The following is a 15,674-nucleotide window of genomic DNA, read 5'->3' as shown; positions in this document are numbered from 1 at the left end:
CATCTGAAGGTTATGAAATCAAATCATAGCCAGCCACACCAAGCTGCCACTGCTGGGCCCCTGAGCAAGACCCTTAAACCCATAGCTTCTCAGTTGTATGAATGAGATCAATATCAGTCACTCTGGATAAGTGCGTCTGCCAGGTGACATAAATAAATTTCAAGCCAATGGAGTACCGAGGAAACACACTATATGGATGACACCTGAGATGTGGTTCTTGTCCAAACTGTTACCACAGAAGTCAGAGGCACACAATTGAATAGGGAGTCTCTGGATGTGGAAACATGAACATTTCCCTTCACTTGAACTAGAAGACCCAAAGTCCCAGCATGGCAATGCCCCTGTGCACAAAGCAAACTCCGTGAACAAATGCAGCACATGGGTTGGAAGTATGTGGAAGAGACCTGCTAAAGAGCTTCATGGGATGAATTGAAGCTCTGATTCCACCCCAGGCCTCCTCACATCACCTATATCAGTACTTGACTTTACTAACACTCTTGTGGCTGAATGAGCACAAAATCTCCACAACCAAAATCTATGTTGTTGTCGAAATGTGTGTTTGTTCCTTATCATTTTTAATAATGTTTATCCTTAATAAGTGAGCCAGTGGCAAACTCCCTGAGGTGGTATGAAGAAGAAACTGAGAGGAATTGGACTTTTAAAAAGCACATACGAATCTTATGGTCCGGTGTCTACAAACGTTTGGCCGTACGGTTTCCTGTAAAACCCTTTGGGCCGAACGATTGCATGAAACCTCGGCTGAAACGTGGCTGGCTGTATGTTAGGATTATGTACGGAAGAATGGATTGAGGAAATAAAAAAAGCGGTGACAGACAAAGGAAGAGAAGGACAATCGGAAAGAGATGTCAGTAGAGTGATGAGGGATCGACGAGCCGTGTAAAATGCATACTTCACACACAGCTGTGTGTGTGTGTGTGTGTGTGTGTGTGTGTGTGTGTGTGTGTGTGTGTGTGTGTGTGTAGGGGCAAAAAAGAAACAGAGGGAGAAAAAAGTGTCAATTGTTTTTTTTTTCACTTTACCTCCATCCATCCATACATCCTTTTATTCTGTCATCCTGGAAACGAAAAGGCAGCTCTCTCTCTCTCTCTCTCTCTCTCTCTCTCTCTCTCTCTCTCTATTTTCCTCACTCTCCCTCCTCCCCTCATCCCTCCTTCCCTCAGTACTCCTCCTCCTTTCTATGCCTCTCTGCATGTGTGTGTGTGTGTGTGTGTGAGAATCAGATCGCAAGAGCTGAGAGGAGCAGAGGGATGCAGGCAGCTCGAGCAGGACGTTTCCTCCAGGAATGAATCGTGATTGCGTCTCAATCAGACGCTGGAAATTGGCACTTCTCGGGCTTCACGCTTGTTTTTGAAGCTGACCTTGGTTAGGGTTTTTTTTTTTTTGGAGGGGGGATTTGAGAAGATTTTTTGTTTTTTTGTGGGAATTATTTGGATATTCTACAGCCAGGAACCTTTATTTTTTTTTACCTCCCCCAGGCGTCAGGGGGTGAGTCTCCCCCTTGTTTGTTTATTTATTTATTTATTTATTTATTTTTCTGCGTATTTGTGTGTTTTTGCGAGGTCAGGATGACCGAGATCATGGTCACGGACTGTAATTTGAACTCGGTGTGTGAGCGCTTGGAGGAGCGTTGCTGCGTGGACGAAGCTCCCGCGACCAAGAGCCACTCCAACACGGGAGCCAAGCTGTGGGGACGCGTCCGCAGTAAACTCCTCAGGCAAAAGGTGCTCGAATCCGTGTTTCCGCCTTAACGTGTGTGTGTGTGTGTGTGTGTGTGTGTGTGTGTGTGTGTGTGTGTGTGTGTGATTGAAAAAACTGTTGTTGATGATGATATGTGCCTGATTTGCTCCCATGTGGCTTCTGTCTTTGTGTGTGCAGAGTTTAAAGGGCAGCTCTACATCACTATTACTGTGTGTGTGTGTGTGTGTGTGTGTGTGTGTGTGTGTGTGTGGTAACAGAGCCGTTGTTTGGGACTTGTCATACTTTTTCCGGGTCTCATCGCTCGTGGCGCTGAGTGAGCCTGTCTTTCCCTCTCTTCCTGTCTCTAATTTCATCTCTTACTCTCTCTGTCTCTTTTTTCATTCCTTTTTTCCGCTTTGCCTTTATACTACCAATGAATTGCCTTTGTGGCTTTGTTCTTCTGACCCCAGGGTGGGTGGGTGGGGTGAGGGGGCCACAGTGGGAGTGGTTATGGCAGACACTTACAGGTTAATTGTCACCTCTGCTTCTTCAGAGTGCGCTAACGAAGCACAGTCACTGACACTGACACAGATTCATTCGCTATTCAGCACAGGAACAGTTGTGCATGCTTACACACACACACATGCATGCACGTGTACACACACACACCTGTTTCCAGTCAGGTCCAGTGTACAGGGGTACGAATAGCAGTAGGGTTGTGTTTTCAGTCTCGCCACAGCTGCTGCGGGCTACGTCCCGATTTATTTGTGAGTCGCACTAGAGTCTAGTGCACAAAAAATCCACTTCTAGTCCTTTTTTTAATCTTTGCTTAGAAAGAAGCGGCGTGTTTTTTTTCTTTGTATTTTGGTTTGGCTGCTGCAGTATGATTCATTTCCCAGGTGTGTGTGGTGGGTTAACATCCATTGAAATCTAGGTCTCTACACATGGGATACAAGATACACACAGCCAGGACTTTGAACAGGAAGTTTACGTGCATTATTTAGGACTGTGTGTGTGTGTGTGTGTGTGTGTGTGTGTGTGTGTGTGTGTGTGTGTGTGTGTGTATGTGTATGTGTGTGTGTGTGTGTGAGTGTGTGTGTGTGTGTGTGTGTGTGTATAAACTTAGCAGCAAAGCTGCTGAGTCAGGAGTGTATCTGTTCTACACCACTGCCCCAGAGCTCTTTGTAGATTATGGAAAGCTCTCAGTAGCTGTGCACCACCTGCCTGATCTCAGATGCGTCACGTTAACTAATCCCCAGTCTGGACTTATCATCAAAAGCATGACATCATCTCTCGATCAAGTCTAACCCAAGATCGGATTTGAGCGATAAGGGATACTCCAGTGTTTTTCAACCTAATCTCGGTTTACTGTGTGTGTGGTGTGTGTGGTGTGTGTGTGTGTGTGTGTGTGTGTGTGTGTGTGTGGTGTGTGTGTGTGTGTGTGTGTGTGTGTGTGTGTGTGTGTGTGTGTGTGTGTTACTACAGCCAGGAATTTTGGAGGTATTTTTGCCAGAGTTTTTCCGAGAAAAAAAAAAAGGGAAAATCCGTTGACCTGATAAGAATTTAGTGTGAGTCAGTTCTCATAAATTACATTGATATTACAAACACAGTCTTTTATAGTTTTTCTTTGTTCCTTTCAAGGGTCTAGTTAAAGATTGCTTAAAACAAGTAGACTGAGATTGGTTAGATCAATTAGACTGACATTGGTTAGACTAATTTAACTGAGATTGGGTAGATTAATTAAAGTGGATTGGTTAAACCTATTGGACTGAAATTACTTAAAAAAATCAACAGATTAGAAGTAGTTACATGGGAAAGGAACCCTTTAACAATGAGTCTTGCCACCAATTAGCACTCATTTCATTCACATGCCAATTTGGGTCTCAACATTTCTATCCTATATAAATGTAGACCATTGTATATAATCTCAACTGCTGGATTATTTCTCTCTGTTCGATTTCGGTTCTTTTGCTGTTTATTTGTTTTGTATCTGTGCCACTCTTGTACCTTTTGTAACTACATTTTTACCATGATGATATCCTCAGATGCCGACATGCCATTGAAATATATACTTTTCCGATTGCCCTTTGAACTTCCACTCAAAGCAGGTAAAAGGGAATAAAATTTTTTAGAGGAATTGTTTTGTTCAGAAGCATCACTGCTACAGATCTGATGGATAGAGATTAAGTTGTCCTAAAAGTGTGCAGGTTATTGATTGTATCCGAAAGCAGCCATGTTTCTAATTCAAGTGTGCAGTAGGGAATCGGTATACGCTTGCGTAATGAGGGATTAGTGCTTATGCAGGCAATTCTGCCTCACACACACTGCCACATTTATTACACACACTCCTCTCACTCACAGTAATCCATGTAAATAAACCTGTATTTGCCCTCCCACTGCCCGACCTTCTCCCTTTCGCTTACAGGGACACACACCTTTTCTCTTCACCCCTCATTCTCCACTCGTCTTTTCACTCTGAAAGGGTCTTTGAGGCCAAGCAGGCTGAATGTGTAAGTTTGTGTACACTGGCCAAGTTATGAATGACTTCTTGAAGTGCTTGTTTTCTTGAATCGGGTCACTGCGTCTGACTGTCAAAGCCTGGCATTCATCTCGTGTGTGTGTGTGCGCGCTATATGGATCAAAGTACTGACACCTGGTTTTTCCAGCCATACATACACAAAGCCAGATCCATGAACATATGCATTACATGGGATTGAGTGGAAGATCTCCTGCTATTGAGTTTTGACCTCAACCCTATTGAACACCTTTGGGATGAATTGGAACACACCCCAGACCTTCTCATTCTACAGCAGTACCTGACTATACTAACACCTTAGTTTCCGAATGAGCACAAAACTCCACAAGTACACACTATAATCTAGTAGAACATCATCTCAGATGAGGGAGGTCTTTATAACAGGAAATAAGGACTAAATGTGGAATGTGCAGTTCCAAAAGCACCTACAAATCTCATGGCCAAATGATGTGTGCATAAAAGAAGAACTAGGCATGGACTTTAAAAGGTGTGAGGGATTGGACGTTTTGGAGGAATCATTAATGAAATCCCATATTCCATTTCCACGCAGGTTTCAAATGCCAGACTGTCCCTAATGGCAGCTTTAACAGCTGGTATAAATCTTCTTTGGGCTCGGTAAGAGCGCAGCACCCCCCTCAGGCACGCTCACACACTTACACAATTTTCGAAAATTGCATCATTAGCTCGTCCGTGGGGGGTTTGACCTGCCTGCTTTTCCTCATTTTATGTTCATCTTGCTTATTTCCAGGTTAGAGGTCATGGCTGCTCTTCTTCTTTTCCACCTTCATTACCTGATGGTTTCATTATGCAAGCGCCAAATCAAGCGCTTCTTTCGGCGAGCCAGTGCAGATCCATTAGGGATATGAGCTGTAGTATTGTTTACCCAGCTAATATATTTGTCAGACCTTAGCTTTACACTTACAGTTCTGTGTACACGCAAAGAAAAAATACATCATGATGATAAGAAGGATGATGAGTAATGCTGCGATGAGTCCATTTCCAGTCAGATCATTTTGGAATTTTACTACTTTCTTTCTTTCGGCTTCTCCCATTAGGGGCCACAGAGGATCATCCATATTCGTGATCTGCATGTTTGATTTGGCACATGTTTTAACGCTGGATGCCCTTCCTAACGCAACCCTCCCCATTTATCCGGGCTTGGGACCGGCACTAAGAGTGCACTGGCTTGTGCAACCCTAATGGCTGGGGTTGGTTCCCTGACCGGGGATCGAACCCGGGCCGCAGCGGTGAGAGCGCCGCATCCTAACCACTAGACCACCACTACAAAATGCCTTATTAAAAATACACCATTTTACCACCTGACTACTTCTTAGTAGAACACTGATATTAAGCTCAGGTTACCGTCTGCATCTCGGGGAGATTGTTGCCAGAAAGGGACTAACAGAAGGGAAAAAAAATCCCCACGGCATTGCACAACCCCCACCAGCCTGAACTGTTAACACAAGGCATATTGGGTTCAACTGTGGGTTTCTGCTTTTGATGCCAATTTCTGACACTGCCATCTGCATCAAATCACATCAAATGGTTTCTCCACACTGGAACCCTTATATTGTTGTGGTGGACAAAAGTGGAACCTGAGGTGTTGGTTTTCTTCTGTTGTAGCTCATTTGCCTCAAGGTTTTCCATGTATTTCATTCCATGTAGTTTCGTGCCGTTGTAATAAGTTGTTCATTGAGTCGCTGCACCTTTTCTCGTCAGTCCGTCTTGTCGTCCGGTTGTTCTTTCGTCACGTTTGCTGCATGTTACACCACCACCATGTTCAAAATTCTTCGACCGGGCTGTTTCGGAGTTGATGCGATATCGTTGCACAACGTTTGAAACGCGCCAGACTGCATGCGGACATACGACACGCGCACGCATACTACAGTGGCGTGTGCTCGAAAGCAGTTGTACCAGCGCGAGTCTTGCCAACATCGAGACAGCTGAGAATTGAATACTCTCAATCCCACACCACTGTACGGTTTTCTGTCTGGTTTTATTTCCAGACTCCAGAGAAAATAGACCCTGCATTCCAACCGATGCAGAACATTGTGCTGACCTGCCGTTCGGATTAGCACCAATAAAGTTGTCGGTGTGTGTGATTAGCGTAAGTCTGGGATGTCGGTGTGTGTGTGTGTGTGTGTGTGTGTGTGTGTGTGTGTGTGTGTGTGTGTGTGTGTGTGGCATTCTTCCTCTTACTTCTGGTATCAGTAAGAATTCTTAGTGTGTGTGATCATTGAGAGTCAATGATTTCCTGAGCGCACACAGCTTTCTGTTCGCAGCAACAGAAGCTCAAACTCGCACACACTGAAAGAGGGTTATAGTAGTTAGAGAACACCCTGTTCCTGCGCTCCTAAGCAACAGGCTGAGAGAACAAAGTCACAAGTGAGAAAGGACGAATAGAGAACAGCAGTGGACACTGAGGGAGGAGGGATTGGGGGGAGGGGGTGTTGTTATTGTATGTGAAATCCAGCTAAACACCTGTTCTTTCCCGGGTTCCCGGATACTGCAGTACGCATGTATCATGTGTCTGGTTCACAGCTGCCATTCTTTTTGCTTTGTTGCAAACATCTTGAATTGTCGATGTCGTATCAAACCCTTTTTGAAACGCACATTCTGTCCCCGAAGCGGGAGCAGGACGAGGTCAGATCTTCAGCTGTCTGACAGAAGGCCAGTAAAATACTCTACACAGCCAAACGTTTGTGGACACCTGACTATAAATGTGTGCTTTTATTTTTTTTAATACATCCCATTCCACGTTTATTCTTTAGTCATTGTTATATTGACCTTCATTCTTCTGGGAAGATGTTCCACCAGATTTCAGAGTGAGGAGTGTGTGACCTGGGGTGCAGTCAGCGTTTCAATTCAACCCACATGGTTCAAAGGGAAAAATGATCCGATCCGTGACTTAAAAAACGTTATGTGATCCGAACCGTGTGCATGCTGAGGCAATATACACTATATTGGCAAAAGGCCTCACCTCACCTTACCTACATCAGCACCTGACTTTACTAACACCCTTGTGTCTAAATGAGCACAAATCTCCATAAGCAAAATCCAGTGAAACATCTTCCCTGGTGAGTGGAGGGAATTATTAGAGAAGACTGGGACTAAATATGGACTGTGATACTCAAAATAGCACATACCATACAGTATTTATGACCAGGTGTCTGCAAACTTTTGGCAATAAAAGTGTATTGTTCTTATACATTTGTCAAACTTGTATATTTAATTACATTTTTTTTCCACTTCGGGTTTTGTTGGTTTCTGTATCACACTAATGCAAAGAAATAAATCGTATACAAGTAAAACTAGTCTGAAACACCGGGCATCGCTGTGATGCCAACTCAAAATTAGATGGAATTGCTTTGCTCATTGCTTCAAAGGAAAGCATTTTTTCCCCGAGCATTTTTACTCGAATCGATTGTGAACGCTGTATAAATAAATTCCCAAGGCGTGCAGTTTGTGGTTTCATATCTTCCAAGAAATTCGGCTTTCCCACACGATGCATTCCTTTGTGAGTTTTTTTTTTTTAATCACCGGGTTGGAATATGAACTCCTGCAATTTCCTCGTGTGTATGAAGTAGCGTGTGTGTGTGTGTGTGTGTGTGTGTGTGTGTGTGTGTGTGTGTGTGTGTGTGTGTGTGTGTGTGTGTATGGGGGGGAGGGGGCTATCATTTAGCTACATTACAGGATAATATTTAAGTAGTGATGTTTTGGCTTGATCGTGTCAGAAACAACATACAGTAAGTGCTGAGTAGGTAGTGTTGTTGAGAGGGCTCTCTGGACCACCAAGTCCTGACTTGAAACCATGTGCTTCCCAGAGTCTTGTGGAGAACACTAATTATCACCAGGCACTGTTTATCGAAACACAAATAAACATTAATTATGAGACCATACCAGCTTGCTTTCCCAACAAGACCATAACGCAAAAGCCATGCACTCAGTTACACTAGAGGGACAGAAGTATTGGGTCAGCTGACTTTTCCAGCCATGTGTGGTTCTTCCTCAAACTCCAAAATCGGAGGTGCTCAAATGTATAGGATGTCTTTGGATGCGGTACCATAGAATTTTCTCTTCACATGAACTAGGAGCCCCAAACCTGTTCCAGCATGACAATGCCTCTGTACACAAAGACAGCTTTTTAAATATACGGTTTACACTGGTGGAGTGGAAAATCTCTTTGAAATCAACCCTATTGAAACCTTTGGGATCAATTGAAATGCTGAGTGCACAATTCTCTGCAAAAACACTCAGTAGACCATCTCCCAAGAAGATTGTAGGTCACTAAATGGAGACTAGAACCTCAACCTTTTGTCCATATAGTGTACATTATGATAATCATGCTATGGTTTTAATTTAAACACATTTCACATTACACAGTCGCTATTCCTGTTACTTCACTGTGTTTTAATTAATCATACCAGATCAAACATTTAGTCTACGTACTTCCATTCTCTCCTGATCAACGTTCCCCAAATCTGGAAGAAAAAGCAGCGCTCGAGTCATAAATTACACCATTTGGAGCGAGAGAGAATCCTTTTCTGTGTATTTTTTTTTATCTTGATCCCCCATGATTTGGAGTCTAGAAAAAGCAGGAGGAACATAAATAATTACAAGCTCATCTAAGAAAAAAGGGATTTGGTGTGACATCTATTGATTTGTCAGGACGAAGACGTATTTATGTAGACAAAACCATTTTATTTATTGATTTATTTATTTATTTTAATAAATCTGAGCAAGAGCTTTGTCTTAAAATGGATTAAAATATGACCTTAAATGCAGTGCATCCAAGCTCCCACTTGGCCCTTCATGAAAAAAGTTATTCAATAGTTTTAAGATCTCCACAAACAAACTTCAAAATCTAGTGGAACATCTTCCCTGTAGAATGAAGGTTATAACTGCAAAAGGAGACTGAATGTGAAATTGGAAGTCCATATAATGTGTTTATTAAAGGTCTTACCTTCTCAAACAATTGGTACCGGGCCGCACAGAAAGAACACATAACTCACATTATTTCACGTTTTATTTATTATTTGATTCTGAACGATGTTTTATTTTTGAAAAACTACCGGATTCTCTCCGCCACATCTGTCTATGACTCAATCTTGATTCATGTCATGATGCCTTGGTCACATGTCTTACCTCCGCTACCTTCTTAAAGGGGCTGCTCTGGCCGCTAACACATAGTATATTACTGCTAAATTCAAACCCCCAAGCTAGAAAACAAAAACATAAAACAACACAGTGGATTCACGATTATTATTAATATATTTAGAAAATACCAGTTTTTATGCTGGTTGTATCATTTTATTTTGTTTTATTTATCCGACACGCCTTAAAGGCCGGTCCGTGAAAATATTGTCTGACATTAAACCGGTCCGTGGCGCAGAAAAAGGTTGGGGGCCGCTTTTCAGAAGTGTTTAATAATAAAAAAAAGTTAAATTCAGCTTAAATACAAATGTCCTTATGAATGTGTACTTGATCTTATGATGGATAGACGTTTGACTGTGTCTGATTTGACATATCTGATGGATGATTGCCGATGGATGGATGGTTGGTTACACAAATTTATTAGACTGGATGGTTGTACTGGACAGAATGGATGGAAGGATGGGCATTGAATGGAATGATTAGACAGGTTGGATGGATTTGATTGGATGGATGAATTAGACAGCATGAATATATTATATAGAATGTATAAAGGATTGGATGGAGGCATAGAATTTCGGATGGCTGTAATGGCTGGATTAGACAAATCGAATGGGTGGATGATTACATGAATTTAATTGATTGAAAGGAAGTAATAAACAGATTGGACTTTTGGGATCTAAAAGTGGATGGGTGGATGATTACATGGATGGACTGAATTGGATTCACATATTGGACAAATTAAACGGAGGCATAGATTTTTGGAAGAATCAAATGAAATGATTAGACAGATGGATGGTTGTATCGGACAGATTATATAGAGGCAAAGACTATTTGGGTGGATTTAAGCGATTGACTGAATGGTTGAATTGATTGGATTGGGCTGATTTGATGGATGTAGTGGACAGAGTGGATAGAGGGATGGATCTGATTGGCAGATAGATTCAGTCCTGCATATTTACTTACGTTCTTTGTTAACCAAAAAACTTCTCAAAAGATTTCCATTTAACCCCTAATGCATTCAAAACCTTCATGTTCTACACAGGACTTTGTCTAAACACAGCCTTCATTGGTAAATAATTAGGTGATCAAGTATATAGTCAGGACAAAACCATATGTAAATGTAGACACAGTATCCTGTAGTTATAGATATGAGTCCTGTGATGATGTCATAACGTTAGGTTTGATTGACAGGTTATTTTAAGACGAATGGTGCCTTCTCTTTTCTATCATCCATCATGCCTGACATGTGTTTTACCAAAACAGCATGAAAAACGAGTGTGGGCAACTGGGTGAATTCCAGAGCATGCGTATCTGACAGTTATATGTTAATGGATCGAGCACAGCTTCGGTTCGGATCTGATAACGAGGACAAAAAATATGACATGAGACATGAGTTCCACTTTTTTTTTCATTCACATAAATATCTTAAGCGTAACTACACGTGTGTTTGTATTGTTTTTGTTTAATGTAAAGTTTATAGTGCTGAATTTGAAATATAGCACTTTCTCAGTTGTACAAGAATGCCATGTCATGAACACATCTGGATCTCGTACAACTTCAGCCAGCACTGCCCACAGATGTGCGTCCAACCTATTGCAGTTAGTTCTGCAGTAAAGTAACTTCATTTGAAGTTTACAGCTCTGAAATCTAATAATAGAAAGGGAAAGAAAATCTTATCAGCTCGTTGGCTTTCCAGGGACATATTTTTCCCTCTTAATTTTTTTTTATAGACATACTCTGGAAATTTTCATGGCGAACTCGGAGACATCCTGTAGAATTGTGCGACTCCAAGCACATATGGCTGGAAAAGTCCGGTGTCCCAATACTTTTGGCCATATAGTGTATATTAATTATTTGTAGAATGATTGTTAAAATTCAACAAACTATAAAGAAAAATCTGTTGTGGTCTCGAAGACTCTTTCCATTTATTTATTTATGTATTTATAGAATTTAAATGGATGTATTTATTTAATTTATTTATTCTTTTTTTTTTGCAGTTGGACCCACAGACTGTGCAGTCTAAGAACTGGCACGTGGACGTGATTGAGATGAACGGGGTACGTGTTCTCACCTATTGCTAATGCTTTTTTTTTTTTTTACGCCTTTTATGAATCCCTCCTTTTATTTCTGACTTTTGTCTCCTTTGTCCTTCTTTTTTGCATCCTGTGCTCAGATCAAAGTCGAGTTCTCGATGAAGTTCACGAGTCGGGACCTGAGTTTAAAGAGGACGCCTTCGAAGAAGCAGAGCGGCGTGTTCGGGGTCAAAATCAGCGTCGTCACAAAGTAAGCCCCGATGCTTTTTCCTCCTCGATTCCGAACTCTCCGCTTTTGCAGATAGTTGTTTTTTCCCCACTTTAATACATGTGATAATGTGATGGTAGTCATCAGTGGTCAGAGAGGAAAAACAAAAAAACGGAGGAGGGAGCAGAAAGCTAAAAGACTGAAAAGATAACAGAGAAAGCTGCAGGCTGCAGGAATCTGACACGCCTGACAAACGCAATTATCCTGAAACCTACTGTGATAATAGAAAAGTAATAGGACGAGAGGAAAGACAGGAGCGCGTGGCACATCGAGTTATTTCCACATGATTACAAGGTCCTGCGCAGCGTGAAGCAAGCACACAGCAGCTTCACATTTCAGTCTGAAATCCTGACTTTATACATTTTGTGCTTCGGTGTGAGTGTGTTGGGGGGTATTCAGGGGCAGTGGAAAAGTCCATGAGTCAGCCTGTTTGTCTGCCTGTCTGTCCATGTTCCTCTGTCTGTCCATGTTCGTCTTTCTGTCTGTCCATGTGTGTCTGTCTGTCTGTCTGTCCATGTTTGTCTGTCTGTCTGTCCATGTTTGTATGTATGTATGTCTGTCTGTCTCTCTGTCTGTCTGTCTGTCTGGGGAGGGTGATATGAGGTGCTATGTTGAAGAGATATTTATGCCTGGTCGATGTGCGTACTGATCACCATTCTTACAGACTCCTGGGTAGGCCAGGCCTTGTCTCGACTTACCATATTTTCATTTACGACGGGGTCACCGGAACACATCTCCATCGTAACTCGGGGACTACCTGTATATACTGGCTAAATGCTGTGGTGTAAGATGAGCAAAAGCGCTCCTGCTTGGGGGTTCTTTCGCTATTGCTTATCATAGTCTTGAAATTTGTAATGAAGACGTTTCTGTGTTTGTGTGTGTGTTGAATCAGACGCGAGCGCTCCAAGGTGCCTTACATCGTCCGTCAGTGTATCGAAGAGGTGGAGAAGAGGGGGATCGACGAGGTTGGAATCTACCGCATCTCCGGCGTGGCCACCGATATTCAGGCACTCAAGGCGGCGTTCGACTCCAGTAAGACTCCCTCTGCTGAAATTCGTGTGAATTGTTACACTCTGGATCAGCTGTGTGCCCCCCACCCCCACCCCCCTTGTCATTGAGTGAAGAAAATTTGTAATAACTCATAAGCAGGTTGAGATTACTTCTGTCCGTCGTATTTGTATAAATCTCACATAATCCCCAAACCCTCCCCCCTTTCCCGTCTCTGTCTTGTTTGACTCTATAAACATGTCTAAAAGTAGCCGAGTTGTGGGAAAGGCCAAAAGGGAGGGCTGACCTGCTCCAGCTGTCCTTATAACACACACGCACAATAACAGAGAGCTGAGAATAACCCATCATTCAGGGTTATAACAAGTATTCATTGTACTTAACTATTTCTTTCTCAGACACCAAAGACATCCTTGTGATGTTGAGCGACATGGACATCAACGCCATCGCCGGAACGCTCAAGCTCTACTTCCGAGAGCTGCCCGAGCCACTGCTCACTGACCGTCTCTACCCTGCCTTCATGGAGGGCATCGGTATGACCTTTCACCTATTTCCACCCCCCTTTCAGTTTCCCCTCCCAGGATCCATCTAACAGATTGCCTCTTAATGTAATATGGCATCTGGTGTAGATTCTTGAGGAAGTGGGCACTTTGTAGAGGTCAGAAGTCAGAGGTTAGGTTAGGTGGGTTGTTATGGGATGGGAGGGGGGAGAAGTCTGTGTGGAGAGTGTGGATATTGACGTGTCCGTGTGTGTTTTCGCAGCTCTGTCTGATCCCGCAGCCAAGGAGAACTGCATGATGCACCTGCTGCGCTCTCTACCTGACCCCAACCTCATCACCTTTCTCACCTTACTGGAGCACCTTAAGAGGTACAACACACTCATACACTCATACTGTTATCATTCAGCCAAAGTCAGGTGCTGGTTTAGGTGACGCGAGGAGGCTTGGGATGAAGTCAGAGCTCTGTAGCAGGCCACTCAAGATCTTCCACTCTGACCCACTTAAAGCATATCTTCATGATGCACTTCATCCAAAGACATTCTATACATTTGTGCGCTTCCAACTTTGTGGAAACAGTTCGAAGGAAAGAAGCACATCTGGCTGGAAAAGCTTGGGTGTCCCAATACTTTTGCCCAGACAGTATATAAAGTGTAGCTGTGATATACAGTGTTTAATACCTAAAGAATTTGCTCATATTCATCCTATAATCTATGATGAAGTGTTTGGATGCAGGTGGAACGATCAAAGCGTGTCATCCCTAAAGGGGTTGCGATTGGACTAAAATTTACATCGTCTGCCATGTCCATTAAAAACGATTCACCCCAGAGTTTCGAATTCCCCAAACTGCCTCTGCCTTTCGTGTTAGGATATGGAAATAACATTGGCGATTTTTTTTTTTTTGTTGAGCAGAGTGGCGGAGAAGGAACCAGTGAATAAAATGTCGCTGCACAACCTGGCCACGGTGTTCGGCCCTACGCTCCTGAGACCGTCCGAATCCGAAAGCAACAAACCCCACCTCACACTGGCCTCTGATATCTGGTCCCATGATGTCATGGCACAGGTAAGAACACACCACACACACACAAGCAAAGTTTTTTCTTTTATAACCTTTAAAACACCATCCGAGCTGCAAAGCCGCTTGTCCTGTGTAAAAAAAAACAATCAGTGGTGGTAGTACGAAGTACACAAACCAAAGACCCGAGTTAACGTGGAGATACACAAGGTAAAATAATACTAAAAAGTAAAAGTACATAAGAATTTGCCTTCAAATGTACTTAAGTATCCAAAGTACTATGATTTATTATGGCTATAATGTTCCTATTATTATTTTTCCTCGTCATTAAAATACCAGCAAAACCTTTCGATTTAGGAATTTTCATATTTCAGACTACAATAAAGTACAAAAATATCAGTTGCACAGCATCGGAAGGGTTTTCCCAGAATGCCACACGTATATGTTATAGCCATATGCCTAAAAGGGGTTACTTTTCCCGTGTGGTCTTCTGTGGCCTTGTGCTTGTGTGTGTGTTTTGCTCGTCGCTCCCATGCTGCTGGTGATTCTGTCTTTGGTCCAGAGGTCTAAATAATCCCACAGCTGTATTTGGGTTTTTGGAAGAGTGCTGGAGGTCTGCCAGGTGTGTATATAGTAGGGGTTTAACAGTACGCGTGTACTAAATGCAATTTTTTTCACATGCAAAACAGTTTAAATCTGAATTCCCTCAAGAAAGTGGCATACGGCGAGTTTTAGTCTCCGCCTCACACTTTGAACGCATTTATTATTATTATTACTATTAAACTCGGAAACATACACAACAATGGCAGGGGGAATAAATAAAGAAACTAGAGTTAGCACAGTGTCACTGTGGATACTCACTCCGTACCGGAAATAAGATTTGTTTTGCACAAGCATTAAAACGCTGAAGAATCCGCTGCATCAGCGTTAGCCGCTAACGAGGAAGTGACTAGTGGCTAACGCTATAGATTCTTTAGAGTTTTGTGTCTAGCTTCAAGAATTTCTCTTAAAAGGAGAAAATCATGACAATTCCACATATCGAAGGAGTGAATCAATGAAGGGTGGAAGGAAGAAAAACGGTTATTCACACATACGCGCACGCACACACTTACATACACGTCTGTATTAGCAAAATGGGGTCTAACAAATGTAAACTACTGAATTTCATTCTTCCCTCTACGCTCCGAACTGTGGATTTTGTGTATCGTTTTGCTCCTAGTTTACAGTATAAATATATTGGGGTAAAAAAATAGTTTAGATTTTCACAAAGGCTCAGCAAACTTCTTGATCATGACAGGAAACATAGGTGTGATTTAATTTTGTCACGTCCTGGCTTTGGGTTTTTATCGAATTTGCGATATTTCTTTTTGTCTGCTGTGTTCACATGTTCTCCGTGGCATTAGAGCTGTGCTTTCATTTGCCAGGTTTGAACATGAATTGTTTGGTTGGGTTATAAAAATTATCTCTC

The 15,674-nt window shown here is 42.4% G+C and overlaps 1 protein-coding gene across 1 annotated transcript in view; it reads left to right on the top strand.

The window, feature by feature from the left end:
* The window catches only part of abr (ABR activator of RhoGEF and GTPase), a 127,911-nt gene that overhangs the window by 110,128 nt on the left and 2,109 nt on the right, over positions 1-15,674 (top strand). Inside the window, 6 exon segments of the mRNA XM_046839551.1 lie at positions 11,386-11,445; positions 11,562-11,671; positions 12,582-12,721; positions 13,093-13,227; positions 13,457-13,562; positions 14,104-14,254. Of these exon segments, the coding sequence (XP_046695507.1) occupies positions 11,386-11,445; positions 11,562-11,671; positions 12,582-12,721; positions 13,093-13,227; positions 13,457-13,562; positions 14,104-14,254 (702 nt within the window).

Source organism: Silurus meridionalis, chromosome 25 (genome assembly GCF_014805685.1).
Source record: "Silurus meridionalis isolate SWU-2019-XX chromosome 25, ASM1480568v1, whole genome shotgun sequence".
Taxonomy (NCBI): Eukaryota; Metazoa; Chordata; class Actinopteri; order Siluriformes; family Siluridae; genus Silurus; species Silurus meridionalis.
This window is presented reverse-complemented; position numbering and strand designations above follow the sequence as displayed.